Genomic DNA, 19,973 nt, shown 5'->3' with positions numbered 1-19,973 from the left:
ACTCCAAGAGGGTGAGACAATTAAACATAGAACCAAAACATTTAGACAAAAACATCAACATTGGACGACAACCTACACTACTCACAAAAATTTAGGGATATTCAGCTTTCGGGTGAAATTTCAGGATGAACCTAAAATGCACTATAACCTTTACAGGTGAACTTAATTTGACCTCCTCTAAACTTTTGAATGCACAACTGTTCAATGTTTCAGTACTTTTTGCACAACTTGCTGTTCTCTAACAAGGAGGTGAAGGGCAAAATTCACAACAGGTGTTTGATCCATGAATCGACCAATACATTTCCTGGTTCAATTAGAATTGGTATTTAAACAGTCCTCTTCATCATGCTGTTCACATTTTGACATCATGAGACCAAGACGACACCTAACAACTGATCAACAGTACCTCGCCATTGCGAGGCTTCAAACAGTATGTTCTCAGAGGGAAGTGGCCACTGAGCTTAGAGTGTCACAGAGTGTCATCAGCAGGTTGCAACAGAGATACAGAGAGACTGGAAGAGTCACAGAAAGGCATAGAAGTGGACGTCACATCCCACACTGATGAGCGCTTCATTGTGAACAGTGCCCTGCGGAACCGGATGATGAATGCCACTCAACTCCAGGCACATTTAAGGGAGGTGAGAGGCACCCAAGTGTCACGTCAGACCATTCGAAACCGTTTACATCAGCGTGGTCTGCGTGCTAGACGACCTGCAAGGGTACCTGACCACACCACCAGGCATAGGCATCATCGTCTTGCACGTGCCAGGGAGCATTGACACTGGACGAGGCACCAGTCAGTGCTGTTCTCTGATGAAAGTCGATTCACGTTGAGCAGAAATGATGGCCGCCAAAGATGTTGGACACGTCAAGGAGAGCGCTATGCATCAGCCACTGGTGTCACCAGATGAGCCTTTGGTGGTGGTGGTGTAACAGTGTGGGCAGGTGTGTCTAGTCAATACAGAACCGCCCTACACTTTATGAATGGTACAGTCACAAGCCCATACTACCTGAATAACATCATTAATCCAGTCATTGTGCCCCTGCATGAACAACACAGGCCGAATTTCATCTTCATGGACAACAATGCTCCAGCTCATCGAGGTCACATCATTAGGGAACGGCTGCTGGAGACTGGGGTACCTCAAATGGAGTGGCCTGCATTTTCTCCAGACCTGAATCCCATAGAAAACCTATGGGATCAGCTGAGTCGCCATGTAGAGGCTGTTGTACCCAGAACCTCAATGACCTGAGGGCCGCCCTTCAAGAAGAGTGGGGTGCCATGCCTCAGCAGACAATAAGTCGACTTGTGAACAGCATGAGACGTGGTTGTCAAGCTGTAATTGATCCTCAAGGGCACATAACAAGTTATTGAGACATGGACATTTTTTGTTGTGGTATACCCACCACTGTTGTTGGCTTTTGTTTCAATAAATTGTTTGAGATGAGGAAATCACCATTGCATGCTTCTACTTAAATGCCCTACTTTCATGATATAATAACCACTGTAGCATGAACCTTTTACATTTTCCATAAATTTCACCCGAAAGCCAAATATCCCTAACTTTTTGTGAGTAGTGTATATTGAAAAACAGTTAATTACGTCCTGGAAAATTGGAACTACAACTGGTCACACGGCCTCTTCCTGTCATAGTTATGGCAGTAAATCAAGGAAGAAAGGAGAGGAACGCAACCAAGAGGGTGCTTGGATGCACTCGAGGCAGGTGTGGTGGTGTGTCCGTGTGTGTGTGTGTGCGCAAGGTGTCCACCAGTGAGTGTACATGACTTCCCAATTGGTTCTGGTGTATAAGGTCGGTGTTAAGTCGTGGCGCCTCCAAGCAGCGGAAAGGGCCCCGAAGCCCCCCCGAGCTCCGCAACCATGTAGACACCCTGCAGCTGCAGGAAAGCCCCGAGCACCCAGCCCTGCGGCTACAGCAGACCCCCGGGCCCCCAGAGAAGCCGGAGGGCCGTGGAGCAACCCACACGCCCAGCCCCGAGGAGAATAACCCAGTCCCAGGGAGCATGAGGAGACCCCGCACCCTAGGGGCGCTCACATACAACCCACCCCCAAGTGCAGGCACAAGACGCAGCCGCAGAATTGGATCCAGGCCTTACCCCACAGGCGAGCTGGCGGGACCCCCATGCCCACCCACACCCCGTGTAAGGGCGAGGCCCGCCCTACAGCAGCCGATTAGGCACCCTACCCGCCATGACAGCAAGTGCCCATCCTCGTAGCAGAGTGTGCTCAGCATGGGTCACCTGGATGTTAGCCGCCCCCCCCGCCGATGCCAGATATACTGGCCCTCCACCACCCGGGGCACCCGCCACAGAGAAGACACACAGCAGAAGCAAATGGCCGACAGCCACCCCTACACCCCAACCCATACCAGCAAGCAGCCCCCGCAGGGGCCCGAGAAGGCGCCCGGCGGCGCTCTCTGCAGCCCCGCCAGGTCACAGCACACCTTAAGCCACCAGGACTCCAGCCCAGCCGGTGGGGGGGGTCCATCCAGCTGCCCCCTTGCCAACCATGCCCCCACACTGACCCACCCCCCCGGAAACCCCCAGTGCTCATTGTGTGCTGTTGGCTATTGCAGTTAAAATTGCGGGGCTGGGGGTGTGAGTCCTTCAGGCAAGTCGAACCAGAATCACTTGCACCCCTCCTGCCCCGCAGACCCTGGTCTGGTGGAGTGTTGTTTGGAGTAGGATTGAACGGATTTGCCTTTTAAAAAATGCGTTTATCTCCTGCAGAGAAATTTCGACCAGCAGATCGAAGCTTTTCCGCGAGCCACCAGGGTTCCAAGCCACTGAGCCGATTGTACTACGTGCGTCCCTGACAAACTAACACTGGCTTCTACGCAACCTGAACTGGGTCTGTCATTCTGGTCTGGTACTGGATTATTCTCACCGCTCTAGTGTGCTCTCCCCACTGATGGATCGATCATTTGAGGTATCTCCTCCTGCCACTGTGGCATCTGACACTAGTTAGTTAGCACAAAATTGCTAATTGGGCTAAGCTCAACTGCCAGCCCCGACCTAACAAGGTGTGTGGACTGAACCCCTCCACCCACTCTGCTGTGCTGTCCCTTTTGACGGATTGGGTATGCATGTCTGCTAAGTGGATCTTTCCCTCATGCCGTGATGTCTTTTCTCTTGTTTCTCTGCCTTGTCGTGGCCTGGAGTTTAGGTGGCTATGCTATCGGCAACCCAGACTCCTTATGGCGGTGCTGCTCACCACAGGTGGTGCGACAACCTCACTGCCTACTGCCCTTGGGTTCTGGAGATCGGTTGTTTTCCGGGTGCCTTTTCCTTTGATGAACTCTACTGCTGCCCTACGCCAGAATATTAACTCCTGTAGTGACTTGATACAAAAAAAAAAAGCAGAAATGCTTTTACTGCTGTCGGGTATCCAGCATAATCCTGGTCCCTGAACTACAACTACTCGCTGGCAGAATTTAAGAATGTTTCTGGGTTGCATTTCATACATATAAACGCTCACTGTCCAGTTATTTGGGTTTTTTACTTTCAATGCCTGCCTAAACTCGACTCGGCACAGAAACCAACAGAGGATGCTGGACAACTCCACACTTCTTTCCTTCTTTAATTAGTAAATCAGAGAATCAAGTGTGTTAGGTTGATAACCTAAAAATAAAAGAAACAAAAGAGAACATACTGTTCCTGTTAGTTAGTCAATAGAAATGGTCACCACATTCTTTCCTTCCCTCTCTTAAAATAATGTAAATTAAATCGGGATGGAAGGGCATTATTTTTAATATATTCATCCTGTCACTGTAAATATTCACCAAATGTATATTTATCATTGATTACTTATTATCATTAGTTATTTTTTAAATTATTAATATAAGATTATTTATTTTAAGAACATTTAAACTGTTTAGCATGTTCCTCTTTATGCCTGTTATTAATACTATTTATCTAAACTTTAAATGACATGAACAATGTTTTGAATCTGAAAGTTTTTAACCTGACCTTTAAATCCTGTTAAACAAATCAAATCAAGCAGTATTTACTTAAACTGGTCACATTACTCCCATGGATCAAACATAAATCACAATATCTAATCACAGATCAAACGCATTATCAAACCAGTGTACATACCAATAGCATCGCCACGGTTACCTAGGCATTGAGGAGCTCATCCATGGGCCTGTTTCGCCCTGCAGGAGCACACCCTACTGCAAACAAAAGGAATCCACACCTGCCCAGCCCTCCTAATCAAAGCTGCTCTCTCTCTCTCTCCCTACCTGCACGCCTGGAGCCCAAGCTGACATGGTGGCTCGATGCTGCCCTCTTGCACTGCTTCAATATTATTATCCTCATTATTAATATTATTAATTAATTAGTGAGAACGAGACTACCTAAATATGAGAGAAAATCAGGAGAAAAATAATAAAATAAAACAAAACCAGTCATAACTTAACACTCACACTCTGCTTCCTAAAATGGATATGATGCAAATTTGGGCAACCGGTGCTGATTTAATTGTTGTTTCCGAGACTTGGCTTTCCAAGTCTATACTGGATAAAGATGTCGCAATTCATGGCTTCAATATTGTTCTGACCGTTCCAGGAAAGGCACTGGAATGGCGATATATATTAGATCCAATCTTGCTGCACAGGTCATGCTCTCCAAATCTGCTATTAAGCAGTTTGACATCTTAGCTCAAAGTATTGATTTGTCTGGTGGTCAGTATTTAACTGTTGTTGGTTGCTATGGACCTCCTTCTGCTACCATGGACACATTACCCTTTTTAGTGCAGCTCTTATTTCAATTACATTTTAAGGAAATCATCCTGGTAGGTGATTTAAATTGGGATTGGCTTTTGTCTTTTAACCTTACACAAATCATTGAAAGCCCCACACATCTTAACACCAGATGTCTAGAAAAATCATCTGTTATTGATCTTTTAGTAACCAATATGCCACATTAACATTCTGAAACAGGGGAATTTGCTAATCAACTCGATCACTATCACTGTGTGGTTGGTGGTATTAGGGACACCAAAATCCCCCGTACTAAGCCCTGTGTTGTTCAGAAAAAAATCGTAAGCACTTAATTGAGCAAGCCTTCCTTCATGATTTACTTCATTTTAAATGGGACCGTATTTTATTGATTGGTGATGTTGACTTGCTTGGAAATATTTTGTTTGTTGTGTGGGGATGGTATGGTTTGAGCAGACACACCTGATCTGGGTCTGGTAATTGGGAGCCCAGGATCAGAGTGGCTGTATACCTGTTGCACGTTGGTTGGTCTAACGAGTAACAAGTAAAACCCCCATCCCCACACACCCTCAGGAGAGGAACCCTTGTCATGACACATCTCCGTCTCCCGGGCGCATTCCAACTAGCCCTCTGTCTACAATAAACTGGTGCGTCTACAACCCAGTCGTCTGTGTCTCTGTGCCAGAGGTCCCTGGAAATGCCACGTGAGTGGCGTGTGGAAGGCCACAGAGTAATTTTATGAACAAACATGCCTATTAGCCAGTTCAGGGTGACGGGCTGTGATAGCCCCTGGTTCACTTCCTAGCTGGCAGGCCTCTTACACAAAAAGGATCAGCTTTGGGCTAATGCGAGGAACTCTGTCTCTGAGGCTGACTGGGTACATTTCCATCAACCATGTATTGCTGCACTGCTTCTATTAAAAAAGCCTAAATCAATTATTATTTATCACAGACAACGGACAGTCTAAATCAGGGGTTCCCAGCCATCAGGCTGTGGACCGGTGCCTGGCCACGAGCTCTTTGCCACAGGGCCATGAGAAAGCGGGCAGGGGGTGGCCAGTTAAGTCTGTGCTTTTTTTTTCTTTTTTTTTGGCAAAGCCCAATCAGAGCGATCTCAAATTGAAAACAAGCGAGCGAACAGGGTGTTTTTATTGTAGATGTATTTATCTATCATCTATAGATAGCTGGGGCAAGGGACAGTCCTGCAGAAGTCACCCAGTGCGGGCCCGGTCTGCACCCCCCATGCTGGAGAGCAACAAATGGAGCAGCAGCGCATGGAGCGAAGCACGGACAAAGCTCATTCACTTGCGTGCACAAAGAGGATGTATGTGGATGTAGCACACAAATAAAAAGAAATATGCCTATTCTAAAATCATGAAATAAATTAATGAGGCAATAAATATATAAATAAATGTAAATATAAATATATAAATGAGTAAATAAACACCCGACGGGCCGGGCGCACCTCCGGCCCGTCAGGGCGGGAAGTTGCATAAATAGATAAAGTCCAATGAAAAAAATATTTCGGGAGACAGTGCACCCAATACTCTTTTATTGTAGATGTATTTAATGTATTTATTTTCCTCCGTGTGTAATGGGGAGTCACCCAGTCACTTCACCCCGGTCTGTGAACAGCCACTCTCTTATTGTGCAAGCACTGTTGCCCTAGCATTTAAAAAATCTGAACATCTGCAGTCTGCATTTGACACTATTTAGTCACACCTCAGACTGGTGTTAAATGCCAACAAAAGTCTTGTCTGTACAATGTCCATGTCTGTACAAGTTACCCCTATTGAGGCTGTGACCACCTACAAATATTTAAGCATCACAATTGATGAAAACCTTTCTTTTAAATTTCCTATTGAGCTTTATTGCTTGGAAAAGGCTTGTTGCTGCCACTTTCTTGCCTCTGCTGGACTATCGGGGTGTTTTTTACATCAATGCCTCAGCTCATTCTCTTCATCTGTTGGACACTGTCTATCACGGATCTGTGGGATTCGTAACTGATTATAAACCCCTCACACACCACTGTACTCTGTATTCTTTAGTCAGCTGGTCATCATTATCTATGCGCAGAACTTTGCACTGGTATAACTTCATTTATAAATCTATCTTTGGACTGCTGCCCACCTATTTATCCACTTACATGTCACGTAAACCGTGTTGCTATAGCCTACGCTCCCAGGGCTTCATTACTCTCTCCATCCCCTCAGTTTGTACAGAATTTGTTAAAAAAGGCCTTCTCCTACTCTGCCCCCTCAACCTGGAAGACGCTTGTGGAAGAAATTATTCCGCAATGATCAGTGAGGTTAATCTGCCCGCTACAAGAAAACAAAACTGAGAATATTCAAGATTATTTATTCTGCAGAATAAAGAGCCTAACCCGTAAACCACCGTTCAGTACTTCTCCAAAGCAGTGTTCAGACCAGTCTTATCTTATTTCTGATCAAGAGGTCTTTATACAACAACAGAGGGTGTGGCTTGGGTCAGAGGTCCCTTACAAGTCTGCGCCCCCCAACTGTTTCCTTGGGTGCTACCCCCAGACAGTGTATTCACAGGTACTTGCAAACTTGACCTGGCAGATGCAGATTGCACAACAATGCACATCTAGGCTCCTCTGTTGAGTTTCTTCATCTCCATAGAAGGTAAACAGAGCCAAATGTGCTCTGATTCTTTCATGTTACATATTAGACATTGTAGGGAGAAAAACATTTCTCTTTACATAAACTCTGGGGGGTTCCTGGGGAAACGGAGATAAATGTTTTAAAACCCCCTTCTGGAGGTAGAGGCCTTTGTCCTCATTTAAAATAGTTGATCGAATGCATTTTTCTCTCACATTTCCTCCTTTTGTTCCTACTGGAACAACACCATTAGGAAAAATGCAATAATGCTAAAAATTCCATATAATGTAAATTGAATACAATACAATTATACTTCAGAGATATCGTTCAATTCTATCTTATTGGAATCTACTAATAAAATCCACATCTAATACTAAATTTAACTATATGAACTCATAACCACATTCCAGATAAATTCAAGGATATCTCCACCTCAAATTGGCCAAACCTCTCTTCTCACGTTTGGCTTGAGAAACGTAAAAGACCAGTAAGGGTTATCTACTATACTATGACAACACACAGGACAAAAACCCCTGGTCATACAGAGGAAAAATCCTGTGTGGCCATCTTACAATTCTAACTAGAAAAACACACACACAAAAGGAAATTTATCATGAATCACATAATGAAATAAACAAAACAAACATAGAGATTTCACTAATATATAATGCTATGCAGATTAATCAATGTTTATCACTTAATAATGACAACAGCAAAATACATTGTGCACATAATGACTAACACATTCTATAAGTAACGATAAACATGATTAGACAAAAACATCTCCATATTTCAGCATCTCAGCATCTCAACCTGTTCATTATTAAAAGGTGGTTTCCACTCATCTAGTCACCGTATTAGTAATCATCTTACGAAAGATAGGTACTGTACACGCTAGACAGCAAAATAGCATTAAACACATAATCACTACAGGTATCAATATTTTTATGAGCGTAGAAATCCATGGCCCCAGTGCATTTCTTAGCCAAGCAAATGGTCCAAAGTGTTAGCTTGATCTTTCATTAAATCATCACGTAACTCTTTTATAGCTTGTATGGCTAAAAACAAATTTCCTGATTCTACATCATTGGCAGGAATGTATGTACAGCACGACTCACCTATAAAAGCACATACACCTCCTTGAGCGCACTCATTATGTCTAGTACCATGGAGAACCATCAAACGGATCGAAGTTAATTCTTGTTTAACAGCGTCTTCTGCTAGGATAGTTGTATTAATGAACAGTAACAACCTATAATGTATGATATTTATCCCGCAAGGATCGTGATCTCAGTTCACGTCTGATGATTCTCCGTTGTTGTCGTTTATCTAGTCCTCTGGAAGGTTGTAGACTTTCTTGCAATGGGACGTGTGTACCCACGTTAGTCGTTCTGCCACCTTAACTGCCACTGCTGTGGTACGGTCCCAGGAATCTTGCGGAGTTCCAGCTTTTCCTCCGGCAGTCGCTACCCAGGTATCTGGTCGGAGGTGGTGTAGTGGTCCTTCGAGTGGGATGGGTAGGGTTGCTTTGACCTGGGCACATAGACTTAAACACTTGGGTGAGAGGCACACATTTTTACCATTGTTTGGTCTAGGTCCATGAATGTAAAATATGGTACGTGGAATAATTCTGTAATTTCCCAAACAGTTATGTTGAATAACCGACTACAGACTCCGCACAAAGGCTTATGTACCCACCCTAGTGAAACAACAATAATATTATCACAATGTCTAATACGTAGGAGACAATGTCCATAGAATTGCGATTAGGCTACTAAACAACCGACAGTGTGTAAATTATGCTTATCAAATGAACGCTTTTCAAATTTTCCTAGGCCACATTTATCGAATGTTGTCTGTACATAATCCCATCGACACAATCCATTAATAAAGTAAATCTAACAATGATAAATACTAAACTGGACAATGTGATCGCTAGTGGTCTACGTGATGTATTTCATATGTGGCTTTTGTCGACAGAAGACAGACTTAACCGCATTGGTCTCCTGGTCAGCAATTCATGCAGGCACAGTGCTGTCGCACCATGTGATCGTCCTCGCATTCCCATCATCACCAATGACAGGAATAAAAACTCAGCAGAGCTTACCTTTACTGGGATTCCATTCTGACAAACATGTCAATTATCACCAAACAATATTTTAATCATGACAAAGCGTCAGCTTGATAAGTCCATCATGAGGTTCCTGCATTGTTCTAAGCACAATCATTATGTTTACTTAATTCTCTAACTATTTCCCTCCTTTTTGACAAATGGTACCTACCATATGTCAAACAAGTAAAACAATGAAAAAACTTGTGGGAAAGATACAGCTCAGTACATACTGTACCAAGCGGCTCTGCCACTCCAATAATTTAGTGCAGGACACCTTTGAGTAAAGGAAAAAACAATGTATGTCTCATCAATCAGCTACATGACACCGTATCACACTAAACACAAACACAACCGGTTGTACAAAGATAGACAAACACTGTTTTATACAAAAAACAGATGACGGACAAACAAACCAAAACAAAAACCCTCCTTTTGTTGTACTCATGAGTTTAAATCATTGTAGTTGAACTTTTCAAGAACTTCAGTAGCAAAATCTGGGCGGGGCGAAGCCACAAGGGCTATCGCTGTCAAGCAATCATGTGAATCTCCATAAGAGTGAAGAAGAGAAGTTGGAGTAAGCAAAGTGAAAGTTGCACATGTCGATGATGGAGAGGTGATGTCTGAGAAAAACAAACCAGTTTGCTTCGTAGCAAGATAAAGGCTACAGCATGTAATCAACCCAATGACCCCAGCACCAAGTTTCCGAGCATAGTATGCAACAAGACGTAATTCATTTCCATAAGATTGCAACAACACAGCTTACATTAAACCATCTTATTCATCCACAGTTAAAGTAATACAGCAAACCCAACATGGAGCTGGTGCAAAAAACTTGTTCGAAATGCAAGAAAAGGTTCTACCGTGTAATGGCTTGGCAAGCATTGCCTCGTTCCATGATCCAAAAACAACAATAACCACAACAGCCAAAAAAAGGCCATGCCAGGGTGCGACCCTGAGGAGACAAAATTTAAATAAAATAAATGTCATGACTCAAATAATGAACGTTCTTTTGTGCCGGCTGGAGTTATAAGGGAAAAAATAGAAACTGTAAACATCTTGTTCTAAGTATTTTAGGAATTCCTGTGTATCTACAACACAAGTAGATCAATACATCAATCAATACAATCAATACAATATTCTAATAAGTGTGCTGCCATTGATACATTCAAAATCAGTCAATAATTTTCCGTAATGTGGCAGAAGAAAACATTCCCAGAGGCTCCACATAACTTCAACAACGAGTTAAGCAACTAGAGAGGGTAAAGAAAAATGTGATTCACATACTAAAACATTTTAATATTTAGCGCTCAATACTATATTCCCATTTTCCCATTTTTTTATAATTCTTACTTATACCCTTAAAGGTACAATTAATAACTGAAAACAATAAGCCTGAGATGTCAGCAGTCATCAATCTAATAGGAGCCTAACTGGTGTTGATAAATAACATTTGATCAACTATCTTATGGTTAATTTACGTTACTGAACTCCTAAAAATTACATATATTATGTGCTAAGCTTTGAACTGATAGTCTTACCTTTTGGACAGGGAGTATTCAACAATAAGTCCCATCATTCTGAAGTCTGATTAGGAAAAAATGGAGAGGTTATTTGTCATTCCAATCAAGTTAACACCTTTTTAAAACAAATATATATGTATAATGACATTAACAGAGCCAGCATTCAAATTGAGACCATCTAAAACCTAGAAGGGCTATTAATAACATATTTGTCAATTAATGAAACAATCACTTTCATCTATAATCTGTGCCTAAGTATGTCTCTACTTAATTATTGAATTTACAAACTATTCAAAACCCTTTCCTAAAATTTTGGAAAATTATTTAATTTAAATTTGGCAATATTCTTACTAGAATGTAGTTTTTCTTAGAGAACATGAAATAATCTGTGAACTATCAGGATAGACAAATTGATAAAACAATGGCTGAGAAAACACAGAAGCAGTCCTTATGGTAATCACACAGATATCATTTCCAGCAGGACTTCAGGTGCTCAGTCATTCCACAGCTCTCAGCTGGAGAAGAAATTCCAACTGCAGTCATTCAGTTTCATCGTGTCTGATGCAGTGACATCATTGAATCCAGTTCCAAAGAAGCACAGTTGATTAGACTCCTCAACTGTGCACAACATATTTTCCAATTGTGCGTCTGCTGAACTTGGAGGCCAAACACTTCATGTTCGTTGGTGGAGGGAAGGATTCAAGATTCAAGAGGTTTATTCGTCACATACATATACATACTTTCATACATATATGCAGTGAAATGTAATAAGAGAGTGCATTATAGAACCAGAATAATTCTTGATTAGTTCTTATTTTAATATGACATTCTCATTGTCTAGTCTAGTTGTTGAAACAATCTTCAGAAGCTGAGTTAAGGATTACTATGTTAACACTCAGGGACACGGATCAGCAGGAGTCAACGCTTGCATTTGATTTTCCATAACAGAAGCTTTCTCGTTGTTCAGAAAATGTCCCAAGTTATTCAGCCTGATCTTGGCTTAACTGGATCTCGTGTATAAGGTTTTCACAGACCTTCTCAGAAATGCAGGAGTAGGCAAGTCTCTCAGCACGATATCAGGCTTTTGGGCTTGTGTGAAAAAAACCCTAAGGTGCTTAATGTATTGTTTTCATACATTATCATAAGATGAAAGGAAAAGGTCTACCACTGTAAGAAGCAGTGTCATAGAGAGAATCACTCCAGGGTGCTCTGACAACAGTGTCCCTGAGTGTTAACACAGTAATCCTTAACTCAGCTTCCGAAGATTGTTTCAACAACTAGACTAGACAACTAGAATGTCATATTAAAATAAGAACTACTGAAGAATTATTCTGGTTCTATAATGCACTCTATAATATCTGATGCTTTTATACATTTTAACGATTGAGCTCGATATGGGATATAGAGCTAAATCCAATCAAGGTCTCTCCATTTATTTATTTCATGCATATCATCTCAAAATAATTCCAACTGAGCCTATTAAATAATCAAATTTGCAAATCAGTTAAATACAAATAGTAATAACATCAATAATGTACAAGGACCTTTGAATGCTGGACATGTTATGGCCTTACTCAATTGTAGAGCAATTATCTTTGATCTGATCTCTTTGTCAGTCCTCCAAGTCTTCTCAATTAGACGCAGTCACATCTACACAGGTCAAAAGTCAAGATTCCTGCTTAAAACTGCGGAAATAAAACACTGAATCGATGGGTTGGTTTATTCATCAATATATAATTACAACATTAATCGAATCGCAATATATTTTCAAATTTAAACTTGAAATTTTTGAATGTCCAAATTGAAAAAACATATCTAAATGGCCAACGTATTTCACATTCGTTTAAGTGTTTCAGTTTTTAGTAAGCAAACGTACACAATCCATTACCTCTCCTGTATACAAAATAAAGCAATTATTCCTCTTTGTTAAACTACTTGTTAAATTTTATACTGTATATCAACATCTACCTTATACAATGTCAAATCGAAAATTTGTTCTAGAGTAAGACAAAAATAAAAATTCATAGTATTAATAATGTTGTTCGATCAACTTAAACAATCACCAGTCCTACTGGGAAAAACAAAAAAATAACCGGTAAGGATTTGAAACATACAAACACAGTTGTATCTCACATCATGATTTAATGTATAGTGTTCAATCTATACTATTTAGTTATTTATCATATCCTTTGATTTAGAATTACCAATTTACTAATGCTTTGTGCCATTCAATTTGTTAGTGCTGTAACACTGCAGACTATCCCTCCGTGGGATAGATAAAGGATTATCTTATCTCAACCAGCAGAGCACTTTGTCACAAGAACACAAAAGCTGCCTCATAATCGAATGACAGGGGCCATGACACCAGCTAAAGTGACTTCTCAGAATTTTCAAAACCAGAGAATCGACGGCAGAATTCTCCGTGCAGGTCGTCCAGCGATTTACTGTATTTGCTCGCATGTTGGGGGGCTTCTTTCAGCGGAGCTAGTGTGGATAAATGCGCAAATGATTTGTTTGTCATTTGTTTAGAGAACAAAGTCAATTTTACCTTGACGGCTTTCACGTTTGAATACATGTCGTATACAAACTGATCTTTCCCTTGTAGCTTCACGTTCAGCTCATTCATGTGTGCCAGTATGTCCACAGCAACGTTTTTTTGGCAAATCAAACACACAGCCTTTGATCGTAATTCAGTAAAAAAATATTGTGCGATCCAATCTTTGTTGGAAACCTGTCACTCATGTAGTGGAGAAAACCGCATCTAACAATTAAACTGAAGAAGAGAAGTTCAAGAGAGTCGAGGTCTGAAGATATAAGACTTTATTATCACTTACAAGAAGTGACAACAGAATCTGAGTTGGTTTGGCAAAGAACTGCCGAGCCGCTCATGGACTCCTCCTTTTAACCTCTTTCTGTTGGTCGAGAATGTACATCTGTTTACTCAATTAGGATCCCTTACTTCCTCCTATACGGTCAATAGTGCAAAGAAGCCATTTGTCTGCATTCTTTGACATCAGTTACAACAACAAACCTCCCGACACTAGTCCAGGCCACATTTTATGAGGGGATGTTTGCATTCACACACCTTCCCATGTCACATGGCCCACAGTCAACAAAGCACTTATTCATGTCTTTGCTGACCCCTGTCTCACACACACTTACTTCATTCATATAGCATATGGGCAAGATACCGCCATCTGGTGGTACCATTAAGTATTACAGGAAAATAACAGCAAAATTAATACTACAAATGTAAATATATTATAGGATTGTTGTTTTTGTAAATGCCATGGGCCAGATATGGCCCAGGGGCCGTAGTTTGCCTACCCCTGGGTTAAACTGTCAATCAAACACGTCCAAACATGTATCAAATAATGCGAAAAACATTGTTCAAGAGATTGAAGAGGTTTATTGATCACAGAATTACACTATTACTTAATACTATTATTATATAACACTATTATTGTTATTGTTATCATTATTGTTGTTATTATATTTATTATTATTATTATTATTATTATTATTATTATTATTATTTTATTATTATAAGGGGTCCAGCATGTAGGCAATTAGGACCCCTATTTGTATTGTTATTGTTCGGGCGAAAATTGTTGGAATTTTGAAGCCTAAAACTACCTGGAACACCAATTTTGGCATAACACACATATACGGTTTACATCTTGTTTGAACCGTGCTGTCACAAACACCTTGTGTGTGTAGTTTCATCCAATTCAAACCACATATGGAGCAGATATTAGTTAAAAACCAAACAACTTTGACCTGAAATATTCAATTGGTCTTGGTTAACTGACAGGTCACACGTCTCGTTCTGAAATGAACAAGATGAAATTTACAGTAAAGCTTTACGACGTCATCATATTATTTACTATAAATATACAGATTCCGATTGAGAATGTCCAGTTGGACCGGGTCCAGTGTGCAGCCTGGACTCGGTTACTCTGTCTGGTTTCGATGTTACCAAACTATGGATTTCCATGTGTATTTATATAGCTTCTTACCTGGTAGCTATCAGTTGATCTTATAGATTTATATTTTAAATCCGTAGTCCATATTTCTTTGCCAGATTAATGAAAAATACAATAAAAAGTCATCCTTAAAAATTCATCAGCGCGTCCACTCGAAAACACTGTGTCACTGAATGATGTGTTCAAGATCCAGCAAGGCGTCGGAAAAATAAAAGTTGTGCAATGCTTTTACATGGAAACGTAACTTACTGCAAACGTAATCCAAATGGAAAAACTCAACTCAACTTTACAAAGAAATTACGTATAACTCAACAAATAAATGACGTACCCGACACGGCACCAAACTGCTACCCATCACTGAGAGTGCAGCTCTCCTTCCACAGACACAATGGTGAGTTATAACAATGAGAAGTTCTGGTTTGCAGGCAAACATGGACAGTTGTTTTAATGACAGGAGGGTTGTGCTGTGTATGGTGCATAGTGGTTGCTCCGCAAGACGGGCAATAAGTAGACGATTGACCGGGCTGGGCCCCTGCGGCAGTAACATAAACTTGGAAAATCGTGCTGCGTTTCAGAGAACCTGGAAAACTGTACAACGCACCCAACATGACTAAACTGGTCCCCGTGTTTTGCTGCCTGCAGCTATATTTATGATTATTATTTTGTTTTTTATCATTATTATTATACAATTAGTATTTATTTATTATTGTCATGTCTATGTTGAAAATCCATTTAGAATGACGGAAACGATTATTTCACGTACTATATTTAACAAACTTCTTGAAACAACAAGCCAATAAATAAACAAAGAAATTAGTCAAACAAATAAAAGAAAGGAAAGAAAATAGCTAGCTTGCACCCATTGTATAATTTAGCCAAGTGTAGTACAAATAGGGGAGAAAGAGACAGGGAAAGAGAAGATAAAAAATATATGACAATGGTATGTCATCAATCATGCCTTAGAAGCTATGTGAGTTAACAGCTATACAGAAAGTTAAAATACAGATAAAAACCATAATGAAGGTATGGACTATTCCCACCTCTTTCCAGTCGACCTAACAATAAAGATAGTTAAAGTCACTGAGGAACTATAGGCAAGGCAAGTTTATTTATAAAGAACATTTTAACAACAAGGCAATTCTAAGTGCCTGTGTAACCGGTGTGGTTAGGACCCAATTGCAGCACAAAGACAGGCAGGGATATTTAGTAATGTCTTTTATTTGTAGAGAAGACGGAAGACAGGCAGGGGGCAGGCAGGATACGTCGTCGGGGACAGGCAGGTTCGATAACGAGGAGTGCAGACAGAAGACAGGCGGGGGGGCAGGCAGGGTACGTGGTCGAAGCGAGGCAGAGTCGGTAGCGGGGAATCAGTCCGGAGAACGCTGGAGAGTCTGGCGCAAGCATCGAAGACAATCTGGCAATGGGTGACTGGTGAGAGAGGCATATATAGTGGTTAGATTTCAGATCGGGAACAGCTGTGTGTGCAGGTGTATTGAGTTGGATTAATGAGACAGGTAAGGAGAGGGAGGGGAAGGTAGATGAAGGCAGAGATCATGACAGCCTTACAAAAAAGATCAAAAGCATTAAGACAAAGTGCAAAAGAAACACATTATAAAAGGACATGGTATAATGCATAAAGTAAAAAAATAGAATGCATAAAAGTTACAGTGCAGTGCAAGAAATGAATCCAAGAAACCTTGTTTAACTCTTTGTTAACAATTATTTAGCCTATTCCCCGAATAGCGTTTTTACCCTGTCAAGGCGATATCCTAGCCCCAGAGAACCAGTCTGGAGATCTTTTCCATTGCCTATTCCTCGGATAACGATTTTCCTTGTCAAGGCGATATCCTAGTCCCGGGTATCTAGGATATCGACTCCATATCGACTCGAGTCTTGAGATATTTTCTTTGTTAACGATATTTTGCCTATTACCCAAATATCGTTTTACCTTGTCAAGGTGAAATCCTAGCTCCGGAGAACCGGTCTGGAGATCTTTTCCTTCGCTTATTCCCAGAATAGCATTTTATGTGGTCAAAGTGATATCATAGCCCCAGAGAACTGGTCTGGAGATCTTTCAGTTATCTGAAATAGCTGTTTCAGAAAGGACAAAGCTATTATAAGCCAAAGCCACTAGTATTCACATTTCAACAACAAGGCAATTCAAAGTGCTTTACATAAAATCATCAATCATCAGAAGCATTAAGACAACGTCCAAAAGAAACACATTGTAAAGGGAAAGAACACATTAGAAAGTTAAAAAATATAATACATAGAATGCATAAAATCAAGTCATAAAAGTTACAGTGCAGTGGAAGAAATGGAATTAATTATTATCTCAAAGGCTTAATGGGCTGCTCATTGGACTGAGTGAATAAACCACAACTCATTTGATGTGTTTTTCTCCTATTTCCTCTCTTCACACGCACCTTCCCACTCCAGAAGTTGCCCGTAACGACACCTGCCCGGAGCTGCCCGAGATCACCAACGGCTGGATGAGTGCATCCCACCCTGAGCTGGTGCACGGCACCGTGGTGACTTACCAGTGCTACCCTGGGTACCAGGTGGTGGGCACGGAGCTGCTAATGTGCCAGTGGGACCTGACGTGGAGCGGAGACCTACCCAGCTGCGAGAGAGGTGACAACTGGATGGATGGATGGATGGATAGATGGATGGGATAGATTGTAACGGGTGTGGTTAGGACCCAATTGCAGCACAACAACAGGCAGGGATATTTGGTAATGTCTTTTATTTGTAGAGCAGACGGAAGACAGGCAGGGAGCAGGCAGGATACGTCGTCGGGGACAGGCAGGTTCGATAACAAGGAGTGCAGACAGAAGATAGGCGGAGTGGCAGGCAGGATATGTGGTCGGAGCGAGGCAGAGTCGGTAGCGGGGAATCAGTCCGGAGAACGCTGGAGAGTCTGGTGTAAGCATCAAAGACAAACTGGCAATGGGTGACTGGTGAGAGAGGCATATATAGTGGTTAGATTACAGATCGGGAACAGCTGTGTGCGCAGGTGAATGGAGTTGGACTAATGGGACAGGTAAGGAGAGGGAGGGGAAGTAGAAGAAGGCGGAGATCATGACAGAACCCCCCCTCCCCTCAAGGGACGGCTCCTGACGTCCCAAATGAACAAGACAAAAAAAATAAAATAACACCAAAAAGGTCCATGCAGGGTGGGAGGTGGGGGTCCGGAGGAGGGCTAGTACTCAACGGAGACCCCGTCCATCTCCACGTCCTCCGCTAAATGGGCCACGTGATCCTCATCGGAGTAGTTGGAGACCCCGTCCATCTCCTCGTCCTCCGCTAAATGGTTCACGTCCTCATCGCTGGAGGGACCCCCAGGGTCGACATCCTCCGCCTCTGAAACATCGCTGGAGGACGCAGACAAGAGAGGTGGTGGGGTCTGCGGTCGGGAGGGTTGAACCGGTCTGGAGGGCTGGTCAGGATGGCGCTGATGGAACCTCCTGATGAGGGTGTGGTCCAGAATGTACCTCGCAGGGACGCAGGACCTCTCCTCCGGGCCGTAACCCTCCCAATCCACCAGGTACTGCAGGCCTCTCCCACGCCGGCGGGAACGTAGGAGACAGCGGACAGAGAAGGCAGGACCCCCGTCAATGAAGCGCGGAGGAGGCGGGGGAGGTGCCAAGGGGACCAGAGCACTCTCCCGGACTGGCTTGACCTTGGACACGTGGAAGGTGGGAAGGACGCGCATGGACCTGGGGAGCTTGAGCCGCACTGCCACTGGGTTGACAACCTTCTCGATCTTGAATGGGGCGATGAACCGAGGAGCCAGCTTCTTAGAGTCCACCTTCAGGGGGAGGTCCCAGGTGGAGAGCCAGACCTTCTGGCCCGGCTGGTACTCCGGGGCCTGGGAGCGGCGACGGTTGGCGGCAGAGGCGTTGCGGCCAGCGGCTCGGAGGAGGGCGGCCCGGGCCCGGGTCCAGGTCCTGCGGCAGCGGCGAATGAAGGCCTGGACGGACAGGCAGGAAGCCTCCTTCTCAAGGGCTGGGAACAGAGGCGGTTGGAAGACGTAGGCGCACTGGAAGGGGGAGAGGCCTGTGGCCGAACTGGTCAGGGTGTTGTGGGCATATTCCACCCACAAAAGCTGCTCGGACCAGGACGACGGGTGTTGTGATGTCATGCAGCGAAGGGCCGTCTCCATCTTGTGGTTCTTCCGCTCTGTTTGGCCGTTGGACTGGGGGTGGTACCCTGAAGAGAGGCTGACGGTGGCCCCCAGGAGCGCACAGAACTCCCTCCAAAAGACAGAGGCGAACTGGGGACCCCGGTCGGATACAACATCTACCGGGATGCCATGGAGGCGGACGACGTGGTACAATAATAGCCTGGCGGTGCCCTTGGCCGACGGGAGCTTCGGTAGAGGCCGCAGTGAGCCATCTTGCTAAACCAGTCCACCACGGTCAGGATGGTAGTGTTGCCGCTAGACTGTGGCAGACGGGTAACAAAGTCCACGGAGATGTGAGACCAGGGGCGATGAGGAACCGGCAGTGGGTGTAGGAGACCGGCAGGAGCAAGAAGAGAGGGTTTGTGCTGGTTACAGGTGGGGCAGGCATTGACGAACCCTCGGACGTCCTCACCCAGGGAGGGCCACCAGAAGCGACGCTGGACGACCTCCTTCGTCCGCTGGATCCCCGGGTGGCAGGTGAGTCGGGAGTTGGGGGCCCACTGGAGAACCTCGGACCGGAGGTCAGGCGGGACGAACAGACGGTCGGGCGGACATGCGCTGGGTCCAGGTTGGTCCTGGGCGGCGGCTCTGACCCTCTCTTCCACCTCCCAGGTGAGTGTGGCAACTAGACGGGAGGATGGTAGAATGGTGTCAGGGTCAGCAGTGTCTTCCTCCTCCTCCTGGAACTGCCGGGACAGGGCGTCAGGTTTGATATTGCGTGACCCCGGCCCATAGGAGAGGGAGAAATTGAACCTGTTTAGGAAGAGCGCCCAACGGGCCTGACGGGAGTTCAGTCTCCTGGCGGACTG

General features: G+C 43.4%; 1 protein-coding gene across 1 annotated transcript in view; it reads left to right on the top strand.

Moving 5' to 3' along the window:
• LOC307234906 (seizure protein 6 homolog) overlaps window positions 1–19,973 on the top strand; it is a gene marked incomplete at both ends in the record, with an annotated part of 152,377 nt that overhangs the window by 94,709 nt on the left and 37,695 nt on the right. The window contains one exon of the mRNA XM_080006772.1: window positions 17,418–17,612. Within this exon, the coding sequence (XP_079862898.1) occupies window positions 17,418–17,612 (195 nt within the window). The remainder of the gene's footprint in view (window positions 1–17,417; window positions 17,613–19,973) is intronic.

The sequence above is a fragment of the Zeus faber genome, assembly GCF_960531495.2.
Source record: "Zeus faber genome assembly, chromosome: 9".
Lineage (NCBI taxonomy): Eukaryota > Metazoa > Chordata > Actinopteri > Zeiformes > Zeidae > Zeus > Zeus faber.
The sequence above is the reverse complement of the archived record's forward strand: the minus strand, read 5'-3'. Positions and strand labels throughout refer to the sequence as shown.